This window comes from Ahaetulla prasina, chromosome 6, assembly GCF_028640845.1.
Source record: "Ahaetulla prasina isolate Xishuangbanna chromosome 6, ASM2864084v1, whole genome shotgun sequence".
Taxonomy (NCBI): domain Eukaryota; kingdom Metazoa; phylum Chordata; class Lepidosauria; order Squamata; family Colubridae; genus Ahaetulla; species Ahaetulla prasina.
The window spans coordinates 85,165,118-85,187,943 of record NC_080544.1 but is presented as its reverse complement, the minus strand read 5'-3'; the positions used below and the strand labels follow the sequence as shown (position 1 = coordinate 85,187,943).

The 22,826-nt window shown below is 36.7% G+C and overlaps 1 protein-coding gene across 1 annotated transcript in view; it reads left to right on the top strand.

The window, feature by feature from the left end:
- PLCH1 (phospholipase C eta 1) overlaps positions 1-22,171 on the top strand; it is a 138,104-nt gene extending 115,933 nt beyond the window's left edge. The window contains exons 16-24 of the mRNA XM_058189246.1: positions 4,321-4,500; positions 5,949-6,056; positions 6,471-6,595; positions 9,073-9,157; positions 10,473-10,619; positions 12,585-12,664; positions 15,981-16,040; positions 16,591-16,957; positions 19,121-22,171. Of these exons, the coding sequence (XP_058045229.1) occupies positions 4,321-4,500; positions 5,949-6,056; positions 6,471-6,595; positions 9,073-9,157; positions 10,473-10,619; positions 12,585-12,664; positions 15,981-16,040; positions 16,591-16,957; positions 19,121-21,150 (3,182 nt within the window). The 3' untranslated portion in view covers positions 21,151-22,171. The remainder of the gene's footprint in view (positions 1-4,320; positions 4,501-5,948; positions 6,057-6,470; positions 6,596-9,072; positions 9,158-10,472; positions 10,620-12,584; positions 12,665-15,980; positions 16,041-16,590; positions 16,958-19,120) is intronic.
- The last annotated feature ends 655 nt before the right edge of the window (positions 22,172-22,826 follow it).

Genomic DNA, 22,826 nt, shown 5'->3' with positions numbered 1-22,826 from the left:
GTTGTATAGGATTCCTTCAGAGATCAGGGTTGCAGGCTAGATAAGACGTTGGAGGAGGGGTGGGAAGACTTTAGTTTACCCATTTCAGAATTGTTTTGAACATTATACATCTTATCTCCAGCCTTATAACATGTTAATGAGGATTATTGGGTCGGAATATAAGATATGCTCAATTTATGAGAACTTCCGGAGCAATGGCTAGCTAATGTTAGAATCTTTAAAAAAGAAAATCATGCAGTTTTCATGACAAAATGAAGAAAAAGAACTATTTGAACCTGAATTTAATAAATCTTTTTCACTCATTGTGAAGCAGTTGGGGTTGCAACCAGGATTGGCCAAAGTTGGCATAGAAGCTGCATTATAATGCTGTAATGTTGCAACAGGTATAAGCAGAATTTGGACTGCTAATGAGAATATTTGTGATTTCTGCAATAAATTAAATTGATTTCAAATGTGTCATACTTTAAGTCCCTTATGCCCTAGCAAGTGTGCCTCATAGGAAGTTTAATACAAGGCATTATGAGTAGAGTGCATTAAGAAATGTCAATCTTAATTAATAAGAATGTTTGGGAAATTCTGATTGTTATTGTCAAAGAGATGGCAGAATAGTAAATAGATATCAATTATATTGAACTTTGGATATGTTAGGGCTGATCTTTGGATAAGTTAGGGCTGATATAATTTTTCATCCATCAGTGATAATAATTTCTTATGCATTAAGTTGATTTAAAATGCTAGCCTATACATTTGATATAATAATAGACAATTTTAGAAAACATTCTAATTGGCTACAAGTTCTGTGACTTTTCATTCCTGCAATGTGCCATTTTCTTCTGGTATAAAATTAATAGAAGTTATTATCCCATAATAATACAAGGAAGAAAACAAAGGAAGTTTTCTTTTGAAGTGATAAAACTTTAAGGCAAGATGTCTTTAGAAAGAGGATTAAGTGGGTGGATTTATATGTTGGCATCTACTGCTTGTGACAAAACTACCTATGATTCAGTTTATACTTGTTGATTCTTGCCTATTGGTAATTCATCTCTGAGAACTGTTTACACTGTTTGTTTCACAATTCTTCGTTTTCCTTCCAGCATGTCTCAGGTATCCTCTTGCTTGCTTTTCTTTGACTTTAAAGTTTTATCTCACTTGCAATCCCGCCAGGCTTCTACCCAACTCTACCACTCAGCTTTTCTCTGGAATAAATATTTGATAAGCAATGTCACTGCATAGGTCTCAGCATGTATAGATACTGATATCTATCTTTCCACTCAGCATCCAAGAGAGTGTTTTGGGTAGCTTTTTAACATCAGAATATCTATCCCCCTAGAAAAGGGATGACATGCATAAGTAATTATACTTTAGCTATCTTCTGCAAAGAATTTGCCATCTGGATTTAGGCCTGCTGGGATATTGAATGACGACTGAGGTGAAATCATATTGAACTTGATAAGCACTAATAGAGCAAATGAAAAAGTGCTAGCAGGCTATTTTGTGAAACAGAGTTGTGGGAGGGGGGAATCTTGTAATGACACTTCTTATTTTGTCATGAGGTAAGGATGTCTTCTGCAATTTGTCAAATTTGAGCCTCACTAAAAAAAAGAAAAAAGAAAAAAAGAGTCAGCATTCAGGATTTTCATTCCCCACAAAGATTACCAAAGGGATATATTGGGCTGTGGTTACATTCCATTTTCTGTGACAACTTTTAAAGTAAACCATGCTTACCTATCTCTGTTGACCCAAATGTCAATTACTTCTGATTGCAAAGACAGAACTGAAATTCTGCTTGTAACATTTAGTAATCTCTCAAATGTGTAGACATAAGGTTTCATTTCTTTAATTTCCCCTCTGACTTAACTTCAGCCAATCTACATTATTTCTTAAATCGTTCAGGGGAGCCACAGGTGCCTGTGATGTAAAAAAGTAGTTACCTTGGTTTAAATTATGAAGCATTTTGAAGTACAGACTTTCCTGTGCCTTTGGGATTAAAACCATCTGTCTTACTGAAATGTTTTTGAGTGGTTTGATTACTTTTGAATATTCTTCACTGCCTTATATTGAAAGCCAGGAAGGCCTTTTAAATTAATGCTGTAAGAAGAATAACTCCTCATCCAAAATTCCCTGAAATTCTTCATTTTGATAAACTGATTAGTATTCAGAAATTTAAGGGGGAAAGTAGTAATTATGTCATGGTTTGAAAATGTCCACATAAATATTTATGTATGTGAAACTACTTTTTTTTCTCTAGCTACTGGGAATAGCCGTACAACAGCCCTGGCAGATCAGCATGGAATATTGAAATAGGACATATTGTTTGTTGCCTTGACAAATAGATTGCAACATTCACTTTCCTCTGTTGTTTAGGGAAGGCAAACAGTACACTACATTCATTTGCCCTAAATGGTGGCACTGACTAGTCAATCTCATGTTGTCATCATATTCACAATGGGATCCCTGAGACGACTCTTCCTTCCAGAGTCATTTTGGATAGTAAAATAGGCAGTATATAAATTTACCATATTTTTCAGAGTATAAGATGCTCTGGACTATTTATTTATTTATTTATTTATTAATCGTATTTATATACCGCCCTATCTCCCGAAGGACTCAGGGCGGTTCACAGGCAAATAAAAACACATAAATACAGATTAAAATAACAATTAAAAAACTTATTCTAAAAGGCCGAATGTTTAAAAACAATATAAAAAATAAAACCCATTTAAAACCAATAAATTTAAATCTATAATAAATTTAAAATCTAATCCAGTCCTGCGCAGATGAATAAGTGTGTTTTAAGCTCACGACGGAAGGTTCGGATAAGACCTATATAAGACCTATATAAGACCGCACCTACCTTTTTTGGTGAGGAAAACAAGAAAAAGAAATCTGCCTCTGCCTCCCAGCAATTTTGCCTCGTTATAGCAAATAGCCAATAGCCTACTTAATTTTCGTTTTCAGCATATCTTGATTAGCACACACACACAAAAATCTGCTCCCAGCAATTTACCTCCTTGCAGCAAGCAGCAGAGGTCCACAAAACAGCTGAGAGCTGGGAGGCCGATCCAACAGACAATCAACTTGTGCTAATTAGGCGGTGCTGAAGCTGAAATGGGCTGTTTCTTCTTGCTATTTGCTGCAAGGAGGTAAATTGCTGGGAGGCAGAGGCCAAAGGGTGGGGGCCAGTGGGTGGGCAGGGCTACATTTGGTATATAAGATGCACCTAAATTTTCACCCCCTTTTGGAGGGGGGAAAGGTGTGTTTTATACTCTGAAAAATACGGTAATAAATAATCCCAGAGCCATTGTAAATTAAACATATGGTCCTAAGCCAGAGATAACAAAATATATAAAATACTGTATAAAAGAATATTTGCACACAATACATAGCCTTGTGAATGCATTGCAATCTTATATTTGTAGGAAGCCTTTCCTAAACTTGAGAATCTTTACTACCAGGGACAAAACGGCACAGCTAATATTTAACATTAAACTATGTTGCTAGAAAAGGGCTATAATATAGAATCATACGGTTGGAAGGGATCTTGGAGATCTTATATCTATCCCCCTGCCCAATACAGGAATCCTCATACTGTTCTGGACAAATGCTGTCTTATCTTTCTTTCAAAACCCCCAGAAATGCCCATGACTCCAGGGTGCAGATGCTTCCATCATTTAATAGCTCTCACAATTAGGAAATTCTTCCTTACTTAGTTTTGGACTCTCACTGTAAAATCTACTCCCTCTTTCCTGTGTTATCCCTTCATATATTGGAAAACTGCTATTATGTTTCCCCTTAACTTCTCTTATTTAAGCTAAATCTATCAAGCTCTTAGTAGCTTGGTAGATTTTAACCACTCTTCATAGAATTTCACTCCCAAGGCTCTTGCCATTTTTGATGCTCTTATCTGAACTCTTTCCATTTCCTCAGAGTTCTCTATCTATTGTGGCAACTAGAACTGGGCGTAGTAATCCAGATGTAGTCTACCTAGCGCAGCATGTTCTCAGCACTACTAATACAATCTAAAATTACATTGGTCCTTTTTAATGATATGTATATACATATCAAGTTGTTAATTAGACTTTAAGTATTATTTTTTTCAGTGTTTGAAAGCCAATTTTCATTTCCTTGGTGAAAATTTAGTGCACTGCTAAATTTAAAGATCATTTTATATTTTTCTATTCTGAACCAGAAAAAAATAATAATTGATATTTAGCATATTTGTATTGTGGCGTAACAAATGTCTTTTCTTTGGAAACCCTACAAATGCAAACTACACCTGTCCTGTCTATGCCTTTTCCTGTTAATTATTTTAACATGCAGGTTCAGTGGGGAATGTATTATCCTTCAGTGAGACAAGAGCTCATCAAGTGATCCAGCAGAAATCAGAGCAGTTCATCCTTTATAACCAGCAGCAGCTCACCAGAATCTATCCCTCTGCCTACCGGATTGACTCTAGTAACTTTAACCCTGTACCATATTGGAATGTTGGCTGCCAGCTTGGTGAGTGATGATATTGGTATTGTCAATTATTGTAGGTGCCCAAACTTTTCTTTGCCCCCATGGACATGCACCTGTTAATTATCTACCTACATTCATTCCATATAGGAGGTAGTTCACATAGTACAAAAAAATTTGATGTACAAAGATGAATTTAGAAGATTGTTTCTTTTACTCCATAAAGAGAGCTAGTAGTTTTAGATTAACAGAGTATCAAATCTATTACTGATCTGCTATCTCCTTAGAACCAATGCACTTCAGAACTTCTACAGTGGGTGGAATCAGCAATGGGAAGTTCTTTGATGAATTGTTGTATGTCTTTCCTCTTTAGCAGCAGGCAGTAAAGGGGAACAGGTTGCCTGATCCCCATCATTGTTCTTGAGTCAAGTCAGACTTGTCTAGCCTGATATCCTCCACTACATTTGGGCTATATTTTCCAGAATGGCCAGTCAGCTTGGTGAAAGGAATTCAGTCCTATCTGGAAGTTCTGGAAGGTGCCAAGATGAAGAAGGCTGAAGGCCACTGACTATCATATGTTTATTACCTTCTACTGCTTGGATGCCCTTTGGCAATTTGACATTACTAAACATGTGCACATGTGTCAATGATTAGGTGGCTCTGCTTTCATATTTATTCAAGGATGAACTTTTTGTACCACAGGAAGGACAAACTTCTTCCCAATATGCATAACTCCTGAAGAATGAACAACATAAAAAAATGTATTTTTCTTTAAATTGTGTATCCTTGGCCCCAGTATCTTGATTTGTTAATAACTAATACAGCTACTTAATGTCTCTATGAAGTATTCAGACCTCTTCTCTTCCTTGTCCATATACTTATTACTAATGCTCTTTGGGCTTCTGCTGTGCCCTTTATCCATTTTTTGTTTAGGGTCTTTAAAAAGAACAGAAAGTGCATAGGTAGGAATTGGATCCAGGCTAAAAGTATTTCACTTACACTGATAATGTTACCTAGTGTGAGTAATGAAATGTTTACAAGAAATCAACCAAGTTCAGAGAGCACCAAGGACCCCTCATTTCAACCTTGATCTACAAATATTCTCCTTTATTAAAAGTATATCATATTGGGGGAAAAAATCACACTATTATTTTTTCCATTCAAGCATTTCTGCTGCTCCCATTGTGGAAGTAACAAGCGTTAGCTGAAAGAAAGCCCATTTTTCTCACCTCTTCATATTTTTCTCATCACTGGAACTGCTACTGGAAATAATATGTAACTTGACCCCTTGAATTTGATCTGAGATACATGTTGAACTTCTTCAAATAAAAAAAATAATTATAATTTAATTATAATTATAATTGAACCATGTTTTAAGATACTAAATGAAATTAATTTAGTTTGGATGTAATCCTATAAGTATAAAGCCACATAACTATATGATTATAGCCAGTAAATTTCATAATTAATATGAAGATCTGCTTATTCAACAGTGGCATTAAATTACCAGTCTGAAGGGCGGGTTATGCAGTTAAACCAAGCCAAGTTCAGGATGAATGGCAACTGTGGATACATCCTGAAACCACAACAGATGTGCAAAGGTAATACAAGGCAGTACACTGAATATATTTAGTGTTCTTACACATCCATTTATTAAAAATTTCAATAAGAGAGAGTTAAATGAAAAATGTAGCTAAGCTACGTTTTTGCAAATAAATGAAAGATTTAATACAATTGTTGATATGGATCTGTGCTTTTATTTCACATCTAATGCATTGTATTTGCTTACTTGCTGTCAGTTTGTACTTCTTGTATTTTGCTGGACAATAAAAATAGCGAAATACCACAAATTTATTTATTATTTTTGTCCGAGAATAAATTTGACATATTAAATTCTAATATTAACATAGCTTTATTCTTTTAATCTTCGCTGTAGGTTTTTTCTCAACTGTACAGAAAACAAGTTGTATTTCTTATTTTAAGATTGTACATTTCCACATTCTTTCTATCCATAGGCACTTTCAATCCATATTCTGGAGATCCTCTTCCTGCTTTCCCTAAAAAGCAACTTATACTCAAAATCATCAGTGGTCAGCAACTACCAAAACCTCCAGATTCCATGTTAGGAGACAGAGGAGAGGTAAACTATATTGGTGATAGAACTAATTTAGTTCACTTATGGGAGAAGAGATTCATTGATGGCCTGAAACAAGGATGTATATGTTTCTAATCTGCATATGTAAGATGATAGATAAATAGATAGATAGATGATAGATAGATAAATAGATAGATAGATAGATAGATAGATAGATAGATAGAGTCATTATTAGTCAATAATTACTCCATATTGTCATTGCATATGTAAAACTAATAATTAAATATGCATGTCAATTTATGTATTTTAAAGAACAATCAACGTACTTTGCTGGTCATGTGCTCCACATGAGTGAGCAACATCCAGCAAACACTGCAATCAATTGGATTGATTACATGATCATAGAAAAAGAGGAAGGCCAAAGAAAACTTGAGACCAATTTCAGGAAGACCTGAAAAACAGCAATTTTAAATGAAAGGATACAGAGACTGGAGCTGTGGATTGAGAATGGTGGAGTAGGCTAGTAGCCCAATGTGCTACTTAGGACAGGATGAAACAAACAAACAAACCAGCAACCAAATGACACCCACCTGAATTTATATCATTTAAAGCTGTTCCTTAATTTATAATAAATTTCTTGTTAATGTACTCTTGCTAACAAATGAATTCTAAAATATGCTTTGCATTTCATATTAATAATCTGGGTGCACACGTAACACAAAGACGTTATAGCTTGGGAGTTTGCAAGATTTAATTTGTGATTTTTGTAGCTGAATAATTTTATGAATGCAAAGGGAAATTATTTTATTTATTTATTTATTTTATTTATTTGATTTTTATACCGCCCTTCTCCCGAAGGACTCAGGGCGGTGTACAGGCAGAATAAAACAAACAATACAAAATACAATTAAAATGCAATTTAAAAAACTTATTTAAATTAGCCTGACAATTTAAAAATTTACCATACACTAAAAAACCCCATTTAAAATTAATAAAATTTGACATTTAAAATTCAATTTAAGCCAGCCCCGCGCGGATAAAAAGGTGTGTCTTCAGTTCGCGGCGAAAAGTCCGAAGGTCAGGTATTTGGCGTAAACCTGGGGGAAGCTCGTTCCAGAGTGTGGGAGCCCCCACAGAGAAGGCCCTTCCCCTGGGGGCCGCCAGCCGACATTGTTTGGCGGACGGCACCCTGAGAAGTCCCTCTCTGTGAGAGCGTACGGGTCGGTGGGAGGCATGTGGTAACAGCAGACGGTCCCGTAGGTACCCAGGCCCTAAGCCATGGAGCGCTTTAAAGGTCGTAACCAACACCTTAAAGTGCACTCGAAAGGCCACAGGTAGCCAGTGCAGTCTGCGCAGGAGCGGTGTTACATGGGAGCTACGCGTAGCTCCCTCTATCACCCGCGCAGCTGCATTCTGGACTAACTGAAGCCTCCGAGTGCACTTCAGGGGGAGCCCCATGTAGAGAGCATTACAATAATCCAATACTTTGGTTTAAGTATAAACTACACTATTCCTCTACAGAATTATTGGACATTATTTTGCTTTTTAACTGTTCTTGGGTTTGTAACTATGTTTATTTTCATTCTTCCTGCTGATTTAAATAATAGTAACCTGAAGAAAGGAGAATTAATTTATTATTAAACAATCCTTTATTCAGAAATATATGTGAGACCTATGTAGGATTTAGGTAAACATTTTAAAAATGGTTTTATAATAAAAGTTCACTGTCAGAAAATAAAAAAATTACAAGTAATTTTGGGAGAGGTTTTTTTTTTAAAAGCAAAGTTTATGATCCAACAGACAATTATTGAAAACACAGTTGGGCTGAAATAAAAAGCTTTAGTTAATTTGTTGGTTCAATTGAAGTGTTTCTAGAACCACAGGTTTTATTAGCATAATTTTGCCAGCCATTTAGTATGTCATGATAATCACCTAATAATGCTATATTTGCATCCTCAAAGAAATCCCTTGTACTAAATCCAATATGGACTATTTCAGCTTGGCAGTTGCTTTGCAACCTGTCAAGGTAACATTTTTCTTCAATAAATCTAATTTCAAGTTTTAAATTGTCATATCAGAAATGTAAAACAAGGGCAAGAGACTCTAATTACAAGTCCCACCATTATTGATTTTAAGCAATAATGATTAAAGCTGATTTTACTCAACCAACATTTGAATATGGGTGTAGGTTTCCCATACCTAAAATAAACCATATAATCAAAACTATGACTACAGCTTTCTCAATATCGTGAACTTATATTTGTCTGAATAAAATCTATGCTTGCTTCAAAACATCTAGTTAGCAAAATTCCAGCAGATGGTTCTCATTTCATCATCAAAATTCAAATTCAACATTTACTATGAATGTCTGAGCAGTGATATAATATCACTATAATCTAATGCAATAGTTTACTTTGTCTTTAAAACCTGTGGATGCAATATAAGAAATATGGGATATTTACTTTAGATGTTTATGAACAGGTCTCAAGCAGATTTTGTGTTTCTAAAAATGTCTCAAGCAGATAATCGATCCATTTGTTGAAGTTGAAATTATTGGGTTACCAGCTGATTGTTGCAAAGACCAGACCAGAGTTGTAGATGATAATGGTAAGAGATACATCTTGCAGATTTTCAGCTTCTCACCAAAAACTGTGTTGGCAAAATTCAGCCATTTTGCTTCTCAATTTTGATGTCATGATCTTTTGACACCCTGAGGTCTATAAATGAGAGCTAAGGGCTGCTGAAGGGTGCCCACCCATGTTTTAAAATGGAAGGTTTAAAACAGGGGTGTCAAACTCAAGGTCCACAAGGTGCTTAGATCTGGCCTGCAGGGCCACCCTGGAAATGGTGAAGGACCGGCCCATTGTGCCTCTGCCAGCGTAAATGGGCTCCCAAGCTCTATTTCCAGCTGTGACGGCCTCCTGCAACCCTCTGCCAGCAAAAACGGAGGCCCTCTGGAGCCATCCGGAGGCCCTCCATTGTCTCTGGCAGAGGGTTGCAGGAGGACTTTGTAGCCAGAAATGAAGTTCGGGAGCCTGTTTTCGCTGGCAGAACACTCGGGCTGCCACAGGCGCCCCTGACATGAGTGACATCAAGCAGGCCACACCCACTCTGGCCACACACAGCATGCCCTCCAAGATCAAACACAACCCTGATGTGGCCCTCAATGAAATTAAATTTGACACCCCTGGTTTAGAACAAGTACAGAAAGGAAGAAGGAGTATTTAAATACTGTATTAGTTCTCCAAGCAGGATACAGTTGTCAGAGTAAAGACACTGGTTAAAAATGGTCTTTCAGTTAGGCTATGGAATGGCCTTGTTTCCCAGCCTAGCTCCCTCTTCTTTGCCATCTGTTCTGGGGCTGAAGCTGCAGAGATTCTGACTTGAAAGTCTCAGGTTCTAGAAACTTTGATCTTGATCTAGTTTAGACCTGACAATAATGTGAGAGGTTGGATGCTATTAGATAAATGGATGGAACAGTTGGTCAGTCAGTCAAAATTCAGCCAGTGGGGTTAATGGACTGCTAATGCATTTGGCTTGTCATTTATTCTTGGTGTTGGAAACAAAACATGAATGTATTTGGTTACATACTTAGTCAAGGACAATGCTTAGGATTTTTTAATGTTAATATGAAATTATAATGTTCGATTATATATAATTTAATTTAAAATAAAATAAATTTATTTATATAAGTATAATTGTGTTTGCAAGCGATTTAAATTAAAATAGCCTAAAGCAGAAATACTTTTATTGTATGTCATAAGGTTTTATCTATTCATACACAATCAGTTTTTCATTAAATAAAATTCCTCTTAGATTTGGCATGTAGATGACTTGTAAATTGATCTGTAAATCAAAAATAACACATATTCTGTCTGATTAATGCTACCCTAACATTTGCTATATATTTTGCTCCTCACAGGATTCAACCCTGTTTGGGAAGAAACCCTGACTTTCACTATCCACATGCCTGAAATAGCTTTGGTCCGATTTCTAGTGTGGGATCATGACCCCATTGGCCGAGATTTTGTGGGGCAAAGAACTGTGGCTTTTAACAGCTTGATGCCTGGTGAGTCTGTTGACATTTCTCTCTTTTCTTTAGCTGCTTCACTGGCAGGTGAAATGAATCTCTTTTCACAATCTGTGTTGTGGGAAACTCCAATTATGTTCCTTCAATCTCTTGAGTACTTGAGGGAAGAAAGTTATGTAGAGCAAACAAAGAAAAACCATTACCCTTGCTGAGATGGAAAACTAAACCTAAGAAAGACTAACCCTGTGAACTTACTGGAGTAAAAATAGTTTTCACTAATATAGTGCAGTCTTTTAAGCCATTTAGGATTGGAATTGCAGATCTAGTGATAATATTCTTTAGTAAAGTCTATTCATTGGATAGACGTTGAACAATGTATTTATTAATAAAAATAATCTGAATTGTCATTTCTCTTCTGATTTGTAAAATCAGTGCAGAAGTCTTTCCAACCAGAATTCCTTGCGCAGTTTAGTTCAGACCAGTGGTGAAATCTGAACCGATTTACTACTGGTTTGCTGGCTGCGCATGCGCGCTGTGCACGCATGTGCAGTGCACACCATGCACCAAATGCGAGGTGTGCATACGTGCAGTACAAACCAAAGGGAGGCATGGAGTAAGTAGAATAGCACGGGGTGGTGGTGGTGATCAGCTGTGGTGCGTGATCTTTTTTTTTACTTTTAAAAGCATTTTTTTACAACCTATTCAGCAGAATAGTTTGTAAAAAATGCTTTTAAAAGTAAAAAAAAAAAGGCTCTGATGAACACGCGGCACAGCTAGGCATGGGTGGTGGGGCAGGGATTTTTGCTACCTGTTCTCTGAACCACCTGCCACCATCGCTACTGGATCGACCAATCCAGTCTGAACCAGGAGTATTTCACCCCGGTTCAGACTATTGTGGCATAGTTATTAGAATATCGGACTAGGCACAGAAGCACACTAGATGACTTTGGGCAATCTTTCTCAAGTCAATCTACCTCACAAGTTTGTTGGGGATGAAAAATAGGAAAGAACTCCATGTATGCTGCCTTGTGTTCCTGTACAAAAGGTGGGGTATCCAACTAAAACAAATATTTAGGCTTAACCACTATATTTTTGCACTTATTCCTTTGCCTTGTACTATTAGACATGCTGTCTGGAGGTTGTACAGTGGCATTTAGAAAATAGAAGAACCACATACCACATACCACATACCACATTCCTGTAAACCAACATACCAGTTTACAGGAATAATCTGCATCAAAATTGCAGGTTTTCCAACACTTATCTTTCAATTTTCTGCAACAAGTTGAAAATGGAAACATTTTCTTTCCCTATAGAACAAGTAGTTTTATGCTCTATTCAGTTTTGGAGAGTTTAATCTCATTAACCCAGGTCAAGCTTAATCAGAATAAAAAAGTGGTTGAAACTCCTGATTGTTAACTTACCTGAGCTAAAACATACTTTTCCAATTGTACGGTGGTTTGTTAAAAAAAAAAAAAGACACTTTCACACTCTCACATGTGTAGGATGAGTCTGAAGTTTTTCTTAGTTCATTTGTTTCCACCATCTAGTCATCGTTTGTGTCCTTTATTAATTTCCCATAGCTGGATTCCTACACCATGCTATCTACAAAATATGCTCTGTCTGGTCATATAACACGTGATGCTGAAACCAATAAATCATGTTACGGCTTCATTTGATGCACTAGCTTCATTCCATATGCAAAGATAGTGACTGAGTTCCCACAGCAACCCTGAACCAAAAACTAGCCAACCTTCATAAATGAAGACAAATATACGTGTCCCAGGATAACGTTGCAGGATCCAATCTGGGTCGGTCACCAGGACCAGAGGTTTAGTCTTCTGTGCTTTTGGACTCATGCTGGAGTCTTCTTCAGGGAACTTCTCTCTATCAGAATGTGTACCCAACCTTCTAGCATCCATGTTCTATGTATAACAGTGTAGGATAACATCTTAACTATGAAACATACCATTTAACATTCTTGATGATGTTCACCTTCACCAGGTTATCGTCATGTTTACTTAGAAGGACTGACTGAAGCATCAATTTTTGTTCATATAACCATCAATGAAATTTATGGAAAGGTAAGCGATAAGTATTCAGTTCTACATACTGAACAGTTAAGATTGACATTAGCATTAGATAATGAAAGAGCAACTGTTGATTAACCACAGATTTAAGCTACAACTTCAGCCTTCTGGTTTCAAAGTGCAAATGTCTAAAGAATGTTCAAGTTTTGAGATGCATTTGCTTTCACTAGTGCCATATCTCCAGATATATTGGCACTCCTAGTATTTCTGGAGGGCCTCAGACTTAAGTTTCAAAACCACGAATTGTGATTTGTGCTTATAATGGAAGTAAACAACATTAATTAAATCTTAATAGATGCTACTTTCCTTAGATATGAAATAATTTATTATTTTGCTGCTGGGCAAATTACCATGCCCAAATATTTATGAGAACATTTCTTTTCTACCTACTTTTTCTGATCACACCATCTCGTTATTTAAAAAGTTAAACTGATCCGTCCCCCACCCACCCACCCCGCCATTTTGGGATTAATAAGCAAAATTAGGGGGAGACCTAATAACTGGGGTGATTTAGCATTCATTTCTCATTGAACTGCAAAAATGCTTCTTCAGTGGAATTTGTTTCTTTTACTGGTAATTGCTTTGTGCTTAGTTTTAATCAATTCTAAAGCAAAGCTGCTGCTGTTCTGTTATGTTTTTGAATTTGGAATAGTTTAAAACTTAGTTTAAGTTTTAAAATGGAAAATAATTTATTTTTTGCAAACTGCTTTTTCTCAATTTCTGTTATGGAAGAATATTTTTGTTGCTTAGAGGCCATGGAACAATAGAGAGGCTCATTTCATATCATGCAGATAGTCCTGTGTTCAGTTTTTGGCATTTCTAAGTGAGCTACAAAAGACTCCCATCTGAAACACTGGACAATTGAGGGCATTAGGAAATTGCAAATAAGGAATTGAAATGACTTTGAAATTTTCTGTGTCCCCGGCAACAATATTTAAGGTACTTGAGTTGCTACCATTGCAAAGTAGTTGCAGGCAATTGCATTTATGAAAGACAGTGTAAACTATTCACTGTCTTTGCTGACTATATTTAGGAAAGTTCAGTAATTCTGAACTCTGATTTATTGTTAAGGATGACAGCCGTTCACGGGCTGTAAATCAAAGTGAACATCAGGATTCTTTGTCACATTTTCTTTGGTTAGCCACAAGAAGATTGGAGCTTTTGGTTTACTACTTATTAAATGGATGCAGCTGATCCTAACTGTGGGTTCAGTAAAGGGTTAGCATTGTATCTGAATTCAACCTATGATTTGGGAATAACTGACTTTTTCCATTTAGCTTCATGATCTTGATGCCTAAATATGCCTAAATATGCCATTTTAGTTGTTCCAAGCAACTTTATATTTAGTGATTCAAGAGGGAAGAAGAACCAAGATTTGCTAGTCTATTGTGGCAATAATTGTACCACGTTTCATCCAATTTTAGTTTCATAAGCCAATAAAAAAATACTTTCCAGCACTACAATGTGCAAAAGAGGCCCTCTCCAATTTGATAAAATCAGATTTTGCACAGTACATTTTCTAGGATGAACTCATTAATCCATTTTATATCATGCTTCGTTGAACAGCCTAGTTCACTAAATTAACTCAGTGCTGATGTTAATAATCATTGCCCTCCTTTTTCCTTGTTTCTCCCTTATCTGCTTAAAAATCGGAGACAGCGCTCTTGTTTTCTTGTTTTGAAGAGCTTTTCTTCCTTTTGCTTGGTGCACTTCCCTGTGTTATTGCTCCATGAATCTAGAACCCTGATTCTTGACTTGGATCATTATTCAAAGATTTAAAAAATAGATGGATATTTCAAGCTTGAGGAAATGTTCAGAAATCTTCTCCCCTGAAGCCTCTCATTCTCTGTTTGTTACAATGCTCTGATTAGCCAGACAACTTTGCGAGCCTTTGAAGCAGGGGTGAAATGCTACCGGTTAGCACTGGTCTGAGTGAACTGGTAGTAATAAAAGCTAACGGTTCGTCCGAAGCAGTATTTCCAATGATCAGCTGTGCCGCATGAAATATATTCGCTAGAAAGTAGGAAATCCTGCTTTCTAGCAAATCTAAATCCCGCGGCAAAGCTGTTTCCCCCCCCCCTTCACTGTTCTACTTACCTTCAAATGGCTCCTTTTTCCACATAAAGCATGTGTTTGGAGCGCACTGTGCATACATGCGTGCAGCATGCATTTGGTACATAGTACGCATGCAGCATGTGTTTGGTGGACACTGCATGCGTGCATGCGCAATGTGCATTTGGCATGCACTGTGCATACACATGTACACCACGCATTTGGCGTGCATACACGGGCAGCGAACCAGTGGCAACCCACAGAGCATTTCACCACTGCTTTGAAGTGCTACCCATTAGCTATTAACAGCCATGCCAAGGATTGCTAGGGATGTAACTACTTTGCAAAGGAATCTCTGACTTGGTCCTTCGTGAGTTGTCGCCTTTATTTTCTGGCAGTAATTGACATAGCCATTTGAGCTATGTTTCTTTAAAGGAAATTTCCCCCAGGGAAGTAGAAATCTTAACAGGATGGCTGTACAGGTAGTCCTCGCCTTACCACAATTGAGCCCAAAATTTCTGTTGCTAAGTGAGACATTTGTTAAGTGAGTTTTGCCTCATTTTACAACTTTTCTTCCCATTTTTCTTAAGTGAATCACTGCAGTTGTTAAGTTAGTAACATGTTAGTTAAGTGAATGTGGCTTCCCCATTGGCTTTGCTTGTCCGAAGGGGATCACATACCGTGTTTCCTAGAAAATAAGACCACATCTTCTATTACATTTTGCTCCAAAAGACGCTTTATGGCTTATTTTCTGGTTAGGTCTTATTTTGGGGAAAATACGGTACTAAATGCATCCATCTGGCTAACAGTCTTAACTGGGGCTTATTTTGGGCATAGGGCTTATATTACGAGCATCTTGAAAAATCAGGCTAGGACTTATTTTCCAGTTGGATCTTATTTTGGGGGAAACAGGGTAGTCCTGGGACACTGCAGCTGTCATTAATGAGAGTCAGTTGCCAAGCATCCAAAGTTTGAGCATATGACCACAGAGATGCCGCAATGGTTGTAAGTGTGAAAAATGGTCATAAGTGCCGTTGTAATTTTGAACAGTCACCAAATGAATTTACTGAGGATTACCTGTATCAGGTTAGTTGTTACATTCAGCTGGACTTGTCCACCTGAAGGAATCAGTGGAATGTCAAAAGCAGCTCTGCCATTTATCTGTAATATTAATTTACTATAACGTATCTATTTTCTTGTGATTCAGATAAAGAAATTGCGTTCGACATTTCTGCTTTTTTTTTTTTTTGCCTTTCAGTGGAGTCCTTTAATCCTCAATCCCAGTTATACTATCATGCATTTTCTAGGAGCCACAAAGGTAGCTTTTAATTTAGCATGCAATTTTGCACTAGCTGGGTACCTTTTTTTCCCCCCCTCCCTTTTTGGAGGCTTTCTGAATTGCATGATCTCTTACTGCCATAGTGCTTTATTTCTCATCAAGCATTTGAAAGTTTGTGCTGCTGCTTTGAAGGTCCCGTGTGATAAAAATACATGCTTTTGGACCAGGCTAGCTTCTCACCCAAGGAAATGTCTTGCGAGCTTGTCATATGCAATTAGGAAGTGTCTTGTAAAACCTCTTTTGCTTCAAGGCAGGCTGCCTCTTTTTTTCTTATACATGCATGAACTCATGGCGAGCTTCACCTTTTTTTAATCAGCTAGATGTGGACTTGCTTCATTTGATGGCATTCTTTGATTTGCTTGGGATTTTCTTATCAGTCACTGCTCAGATATTCTTATCAGTCACTGCTCAGATAACGTGTGCAAATTCAGCAATGTAGAAGTTCCTTTATGTAAAACAGGCCATCCCCCACCTCAAAAAAAAAAAATAATCTAGATTTTTCCTCCCATTTTCTTTTTCTTTTTTCCAGAACAAGCAACTAATAGGACTCCGGGGGCTTTTTAATAAGAACTCCAAACATAATTCAGTGGAAAACAGCACTAATTATATCCGAAAAAGGTCACTCGGGGACCGAATCCTTCGACGCACAGCCAGTGCTCCAGCAAAGGGCAGGAAGAAAAGCAAAATGGGCTTTCAAGAGACCACTGACCTTAAGGAAAGTGTATCTGATACGTTGGACTTGAAAGAGAAGGAAGGATGTTTCAGGCAAACAAGCAGAAGTTTACAATTGCGTCCCATCTCCATGCCAGTTGAAAAATATCTCCTGGCAGGATTGCCACCACCAGACCAGGATGCTAGCAGAGTTGTTGAAGTTACCAAAAGTGAAAGTACAGCTGGTGAGTTCCCACTATGAGGCTTTCAGGATTATAATTTTGAGACCTTTTGACCTTTTGATCAAGTCAGTTTCTGTGCTTGTTGCTTGAAAATTAGTCTAGTAGGATGTATGGACATATATACATAAATACCATACCTTATTGTATATATATGTATGTATATGTTTTCTGAGGTTTTCGCGGATGTTTGTATGTAGGTCTTTGGTTATTCGGGTTTTCTCCCACGTAAAATTGGAAGTGTCTTGGCGACATTTCGACGAAGTCTCATTCGTCATCTTCAGGCTTCAGCTTCGTGCTTCTGCACTCCCAGAAGCACGAAACTGAAGCCTGAAGATGACGAATGAGACTTCATCGAAACGTCGCCAAGACACTTCCAATTTTACGTGGGAGAAAACCCGAATAACCAAAGACCTACATGTATGTATATATATACATATATACCGTACCTTATTGTATACCTAACATGCTATTTCCTTTTGGAACAAGGCACATGGGCCAGAAAAGTGGCGAGTAGCAAACAAAATAATTAAATTCAAGATAGGAATGAAAATGTCACTAATTTTAATTCACAACTTTGTTTATTGTACCTCTCCATACTTTTCTATCCTTGCAAACCACCTTTGTTTCCACTGTATCAATTCATTGCTTTTTGTTTTGCAAATTTCTTACTCCTTTTGAAAGTTTCATTAACTCCATGCAATCACTACAATCTTCCTTTTCTCCTTCGTCCTACTCACTCTTTCATATATTTGTTTTAAAATATGATCCTCATTCACTCTCTCTATATGACCAAATTGCCTAATTGCACTTCTTCTATATTGGTCCTTCTCTTTTCTAATCAATCCACATTCATTCATTACCTATTCATTCTTGACTCCATCTCTTTTTGTTTTAACATCTTAAATAGGCCATTTCCACTGCATTCAACTTGTTTATATATCCCTACTGCCATATCTAAGTCTCAATTTCATATAAAATAATGGACGTATGCTCCACATGCCTCTATTATCCACTACCATCCATTATCTTTTTACCAGCATTTGTATCTCTTAAAATGTTTTCATTTCCCAATCTTTACTAAACATTCTCCCAAAGTTTACAAATTCATCTACCTGCTCTAATTTTTCTCCTTCATGTACTTAAACAACTTGCAATTGCATAAAATTGTAACCCCATTTTACGTGTCAATTGTAGCTATGTTGGTCAACCTTAATTTTCAAATCCATATTTCCTTTTACATTATATAGTCTAGCTAATATTCAGTACAAATCATTCAAAGTGTCAGCCAATAACATGGTCATCTGCATATACATTTGCAGCTCTTGGCAACTCCCTTCTGTTTTTACCACAGACACTAGGTTTTTCATGTATTGAGGTCAGACCTTCAATAGAAGAAGCAGCGTGGGTAACCACAAACATTCATTGTAGATTAATCCATCGATACTTTAAACAGTCAAGGAATATCATTAATTCTTGTCTTATCCTCTGCTCGGTGTTGAACCAATGTTTTCTTCTTGCAGGTTTTACTTCCATCATAGATTGATGTTATCACAGCAATAAACTTGCACCTACGTATCAATGCCAAGTATTCACAGTGGCTAGAAAGAACAGTCTGCTTTATAACCTTGAAAGTCTAGACTATATTTTAAATCATATTAGAGATAAAGGGAAAATAAAATATTTGTATATTATTAGCAATGTAGGAATCTTGCTGATGCATAAAGTGCAAGTTTTAGGTGTATAATTCAAGAGTTCTGATAAATATGCCTCTTGTTGCAGATGGTGTTTTAACAGAGCTATTTTATTCTGTCTTTGTTTGTCATGCTCCTTTATAGTACAAATCTGAATAGGAATACAGCTGAAGGTAATTCCACATGTCTAGATTATGATACCTCATTGACTTTCTTTATACAAATATTACATCATGACTGCAGTGATGTAATAAAGCATTGAAGAAAAACTTCAGTGAAATGCCTCCCACTGTATATTTTTTCCATTTCAGCACATCACATGGATAATTTATAGTAAATACACACTCACATAATTAATTTTTTCCACAACTGTGATTGAGTTTACATTCTCCATTTCTCTGTGGATTAACTAATCATAAGCAAGTAAGATAATATTTATAACACATATTTTTGTTTTCTGTTTGAATTGATTTAGCAGAAAGCAGAAACAATACAAGTGAGGATTGTATAAATGCGAAGAAAACCATCACGTCTTCTGAGAAAAAACCATCTTTTACATACCTGTTTAAGAAAGATGTACCCAAGTCTGGTACATGTGATACACTTTGTCCTGATGAAAAAGAAGAAAGCCTAAACTTTGCAATCGGGATAGCTGAAACCTATTTCTCCACTGCGTATTGGAAAAGTAATCTTCCCAATGAATTTGTTCATGTAAAGGAAAACCTTGAAAGAAAAAAACATGAAGACATAGGCTGCAGGGATCCAAAGACATTGGAGATAACTGCACTTTGCAAAGAAAAGCGGAAAATAGCAGATGAAAAAGCTAATATGGAATCCCACCCAATTTTAAATACAACAATAACTAATGTGCGTGGCTTTAATTCTACGCCAGCCATCCCAGATAGTGACATTTCTTGTCTGATTAATGAGGTTTCTCTAGCTGACGAGAGAGAAAGGGATAATTCTATCTCGAAGCTGATAGAACAAGTTGATGTCACAAGTGACCAAACTGACTTAACTTTTGTTTCAAGTCCCTCTGATATTAATAAAGAGAACAATAATCTAAAGTCCATACATCTACCATGTACATCACTGAATGAACAAAGTGTCATTTTGGATGATAAGTCCTTAAGCTTAAAATTAGCTGGATCAGCTTGTTCAACTGGTTCGAGAGCAGAAAATACCATAATATCCACCCCTAAGACAACAGGATGTTCTCTGTACACAATTATTCATGAGGCTTCTCTTTCTCCAGTTTCTCAGTCTGTATTAATGGATACACCTGTTTGCAAAGATACAACCAAGGATGCAAAAGACAGTTGCGTAACTGAGGGTGCCAAACACATTTCCTGTATTTCACCTGTCACCATGCAGAAAGCAAACACTAAAAGAAAATGTGGAACCAGCTGGGAATTTCGCAGCAATAGCAACTCCTATACTTCTGACAAACAGAATACCATTGTTGTCCCAGTCACTTGTGCAAATTCTACAGGTAGTAGTCTAATGGAAATTGATGGGGATTTACAAGACCTCTTGATAACTGCTTTTGAATATAAGATAGAAGATATGAGCCAAGTTGCTTCTCCTTTGAAACTTAAGCATAGTCAGGATACACTATACTATAACAAAACTATATGTGAACCCCTAAAGGGCATGGACTTTCACAGTGAAAACCTAGCTGAAGGTTTAAAGTTCAGCAATGATAAGAATCAGTATTTTCCATACCCACGTCAGCAGACGTTTGAACTTTTGTACAATAATTGTTTGCAAATTTCAGATACACAAAATGAATTGTTAAACATTCCTCAATCAAACAGCATCAATGTTGCTCTTAAGCCCAAAAATGTTCTGCCTTCACCCTTTCCTGGAGCTCAAAAGCAACAGAGCCCTTGTAAATCAAAAAGTCTTGGTGACTTAACCTCAGAAGATATCTCATGCAATTTTGAGAGCAAGTACAAATACATTAGTAGAGGCTTTATTACATCTGGTATGAGAGACAACATGGTGGCCACTCTGAAGGCCAAGAAACCATCAACTACAGACATTCTGACTGAACAACTGCGAAAACTTGTGTCTTTTGATCAAGAAGAGAGTTGCCAGTCATTTTGTTCTAAGCAAAATGATGACTGCCCAAAAATGCTGGTCAGAAAACTGTCATCCAGAAGTCAGAGTAGAGTAAGAAATATTGCTAGCCGTGCCAAGGAACGACAAGAAGCCAATAAACAAAAGCCTTCTAATATTAGCAGTAATGTAACAGACATAGTCCTTCGAAATAAGCCCCCAGTACCGTCTCATATCATCAATAGGCATTCTACTGGATCTTATATAGCAAGCTATCTAGATAACTTCAACACAGATGACCTAGAACGCAGAGGGGTCCCAGAAGGTGCCTGCTCATCTTTGCATTTGGGGTACAGTGACCGGTTTTGTACAGATGACTCCCTTTTAGAGACTAAGCCAAATGAAGATGACAAACCAGAAATCTATTTTCTCCTAAGACTATAAATTGTAAAAATGTATATCTTCATTGTTTACAAGCTTTCTCGCTAAATGAAGGATTATCAGTAAGCAGTGCATTCATTAGCCTTTCAAATACTCAGATTTTTTGGGGGGGTACAGCTTCAATCATGTAATTAATTAGTGTGTCCATTCTGATAAATATTTATGTAAATAGTTGTGGCAATATGTCATGTATTTGTTTTCTTTTTTGAGAATTTCTACACATTTGTTGTTTTCTACATGAAGTGAATTCTCCTATCCAGTCTACAACTGTATACAACAGAATTTGGTACAGCTATGAAATGCTATGTTTGCTGCATTTTTGAACTACTACAGATTTTTAGAGTTAATTATCATCCATCATATAATTGTCTTCCTGAAGAATTACATTTTTTAATTTAATGCCTTTTCCAGATTAAACAAAATGTAAGCTATCCTAAATTTAAATTTCATACCTTCCATATTTATTAGATAATAATAACTTTCCTACATTGAGAGGAACAGGACATTCTTTCATAAACTGCAGAAAATTTCATTTTTACAAGTTCTGTAGTGTTTAGTTTATTAGTTTGTTGGACTATATATCCCATTTCTTCTTTTTCTGTTGCTGCTGCTTTATTTATTTCAACTAAATTCCCAAGAAATCCAGTTCTTCCCTTAATTGTTTTAAGCAATACAAGTGTGATTTAGAGTGATTAAGGAGTTATGTGATTTGTTTTCGTATCATTTATTTGTAGATATTTGATTGTTTTGATATCGCTATGTTAGAGCACAGTAAATAGTGGATATTATCCCAAAGAATATCCTCTGGAGTGATGTAAAGATTTGTGCTTCTTTCATTGGCTGTTTAAATTAAGTGGTGCCGTGATATCGAAGAGGTCATGAGTTCCATTGTTTTTGTTGTTGATAATGAGATAAAAAGAAGATCCAACAAAGCAGTAGACAAAGTTGCTTTGCAAAGCCTTGTTATGCAAGCAAAGCACCCATGCTCAAAGCATTAAAGCAGCTGCATCATCTAGCACAGGGGTGTCACGTGCTAGCTACGCCCATCCACATTTTAGCAAAGGGGGAAAAAGTCACGATACGTCATGTGATGATAATGTGACACTGCGCGTTTGACACCCCTGCTCTAGCAGGTTCACACACTAATTTTGGAGACAGGCTCCAGCTATCTCTACAGGGCAGTCTGAGTTGAAATATTGTCACTGTTGCATTTGTACCTTCTAACAACTGGATAGTAAGCATTCCAGCGGATGTGGCTGCTTTACCCTTTAGGCAGAAATACCTTATTCATGTTAATACTCTTGGCACAGCTTGATTGAAGATTGGTGGTTTCTTAGAAGTCTCTCCTAGTTCTTAAAGGACATGTTTATAATTTACAACTGTATAAAGGTATGGCTACAATTATGGGACCCACAGAAAATCACCATTGCAATTTCAACTTAAAATTCCATGCTAATTAAATAATCTGTTCGCAGAAGTCAGTACAGATGTAATATTACTTAATTACCTACTAACAGCATGCTACAAGTTCTTCCTATATTGTTCTTACCTTTAACCATATATAATGTTCCATCTGAGGTAGTTATATTTGAAGTGAAGCAGAATTATCCAATTGCTGAAATTGGAATTTGAGAACAAATTCTAGTTTTCTAGTTCCTGATTTCTAGAATACTGTTATC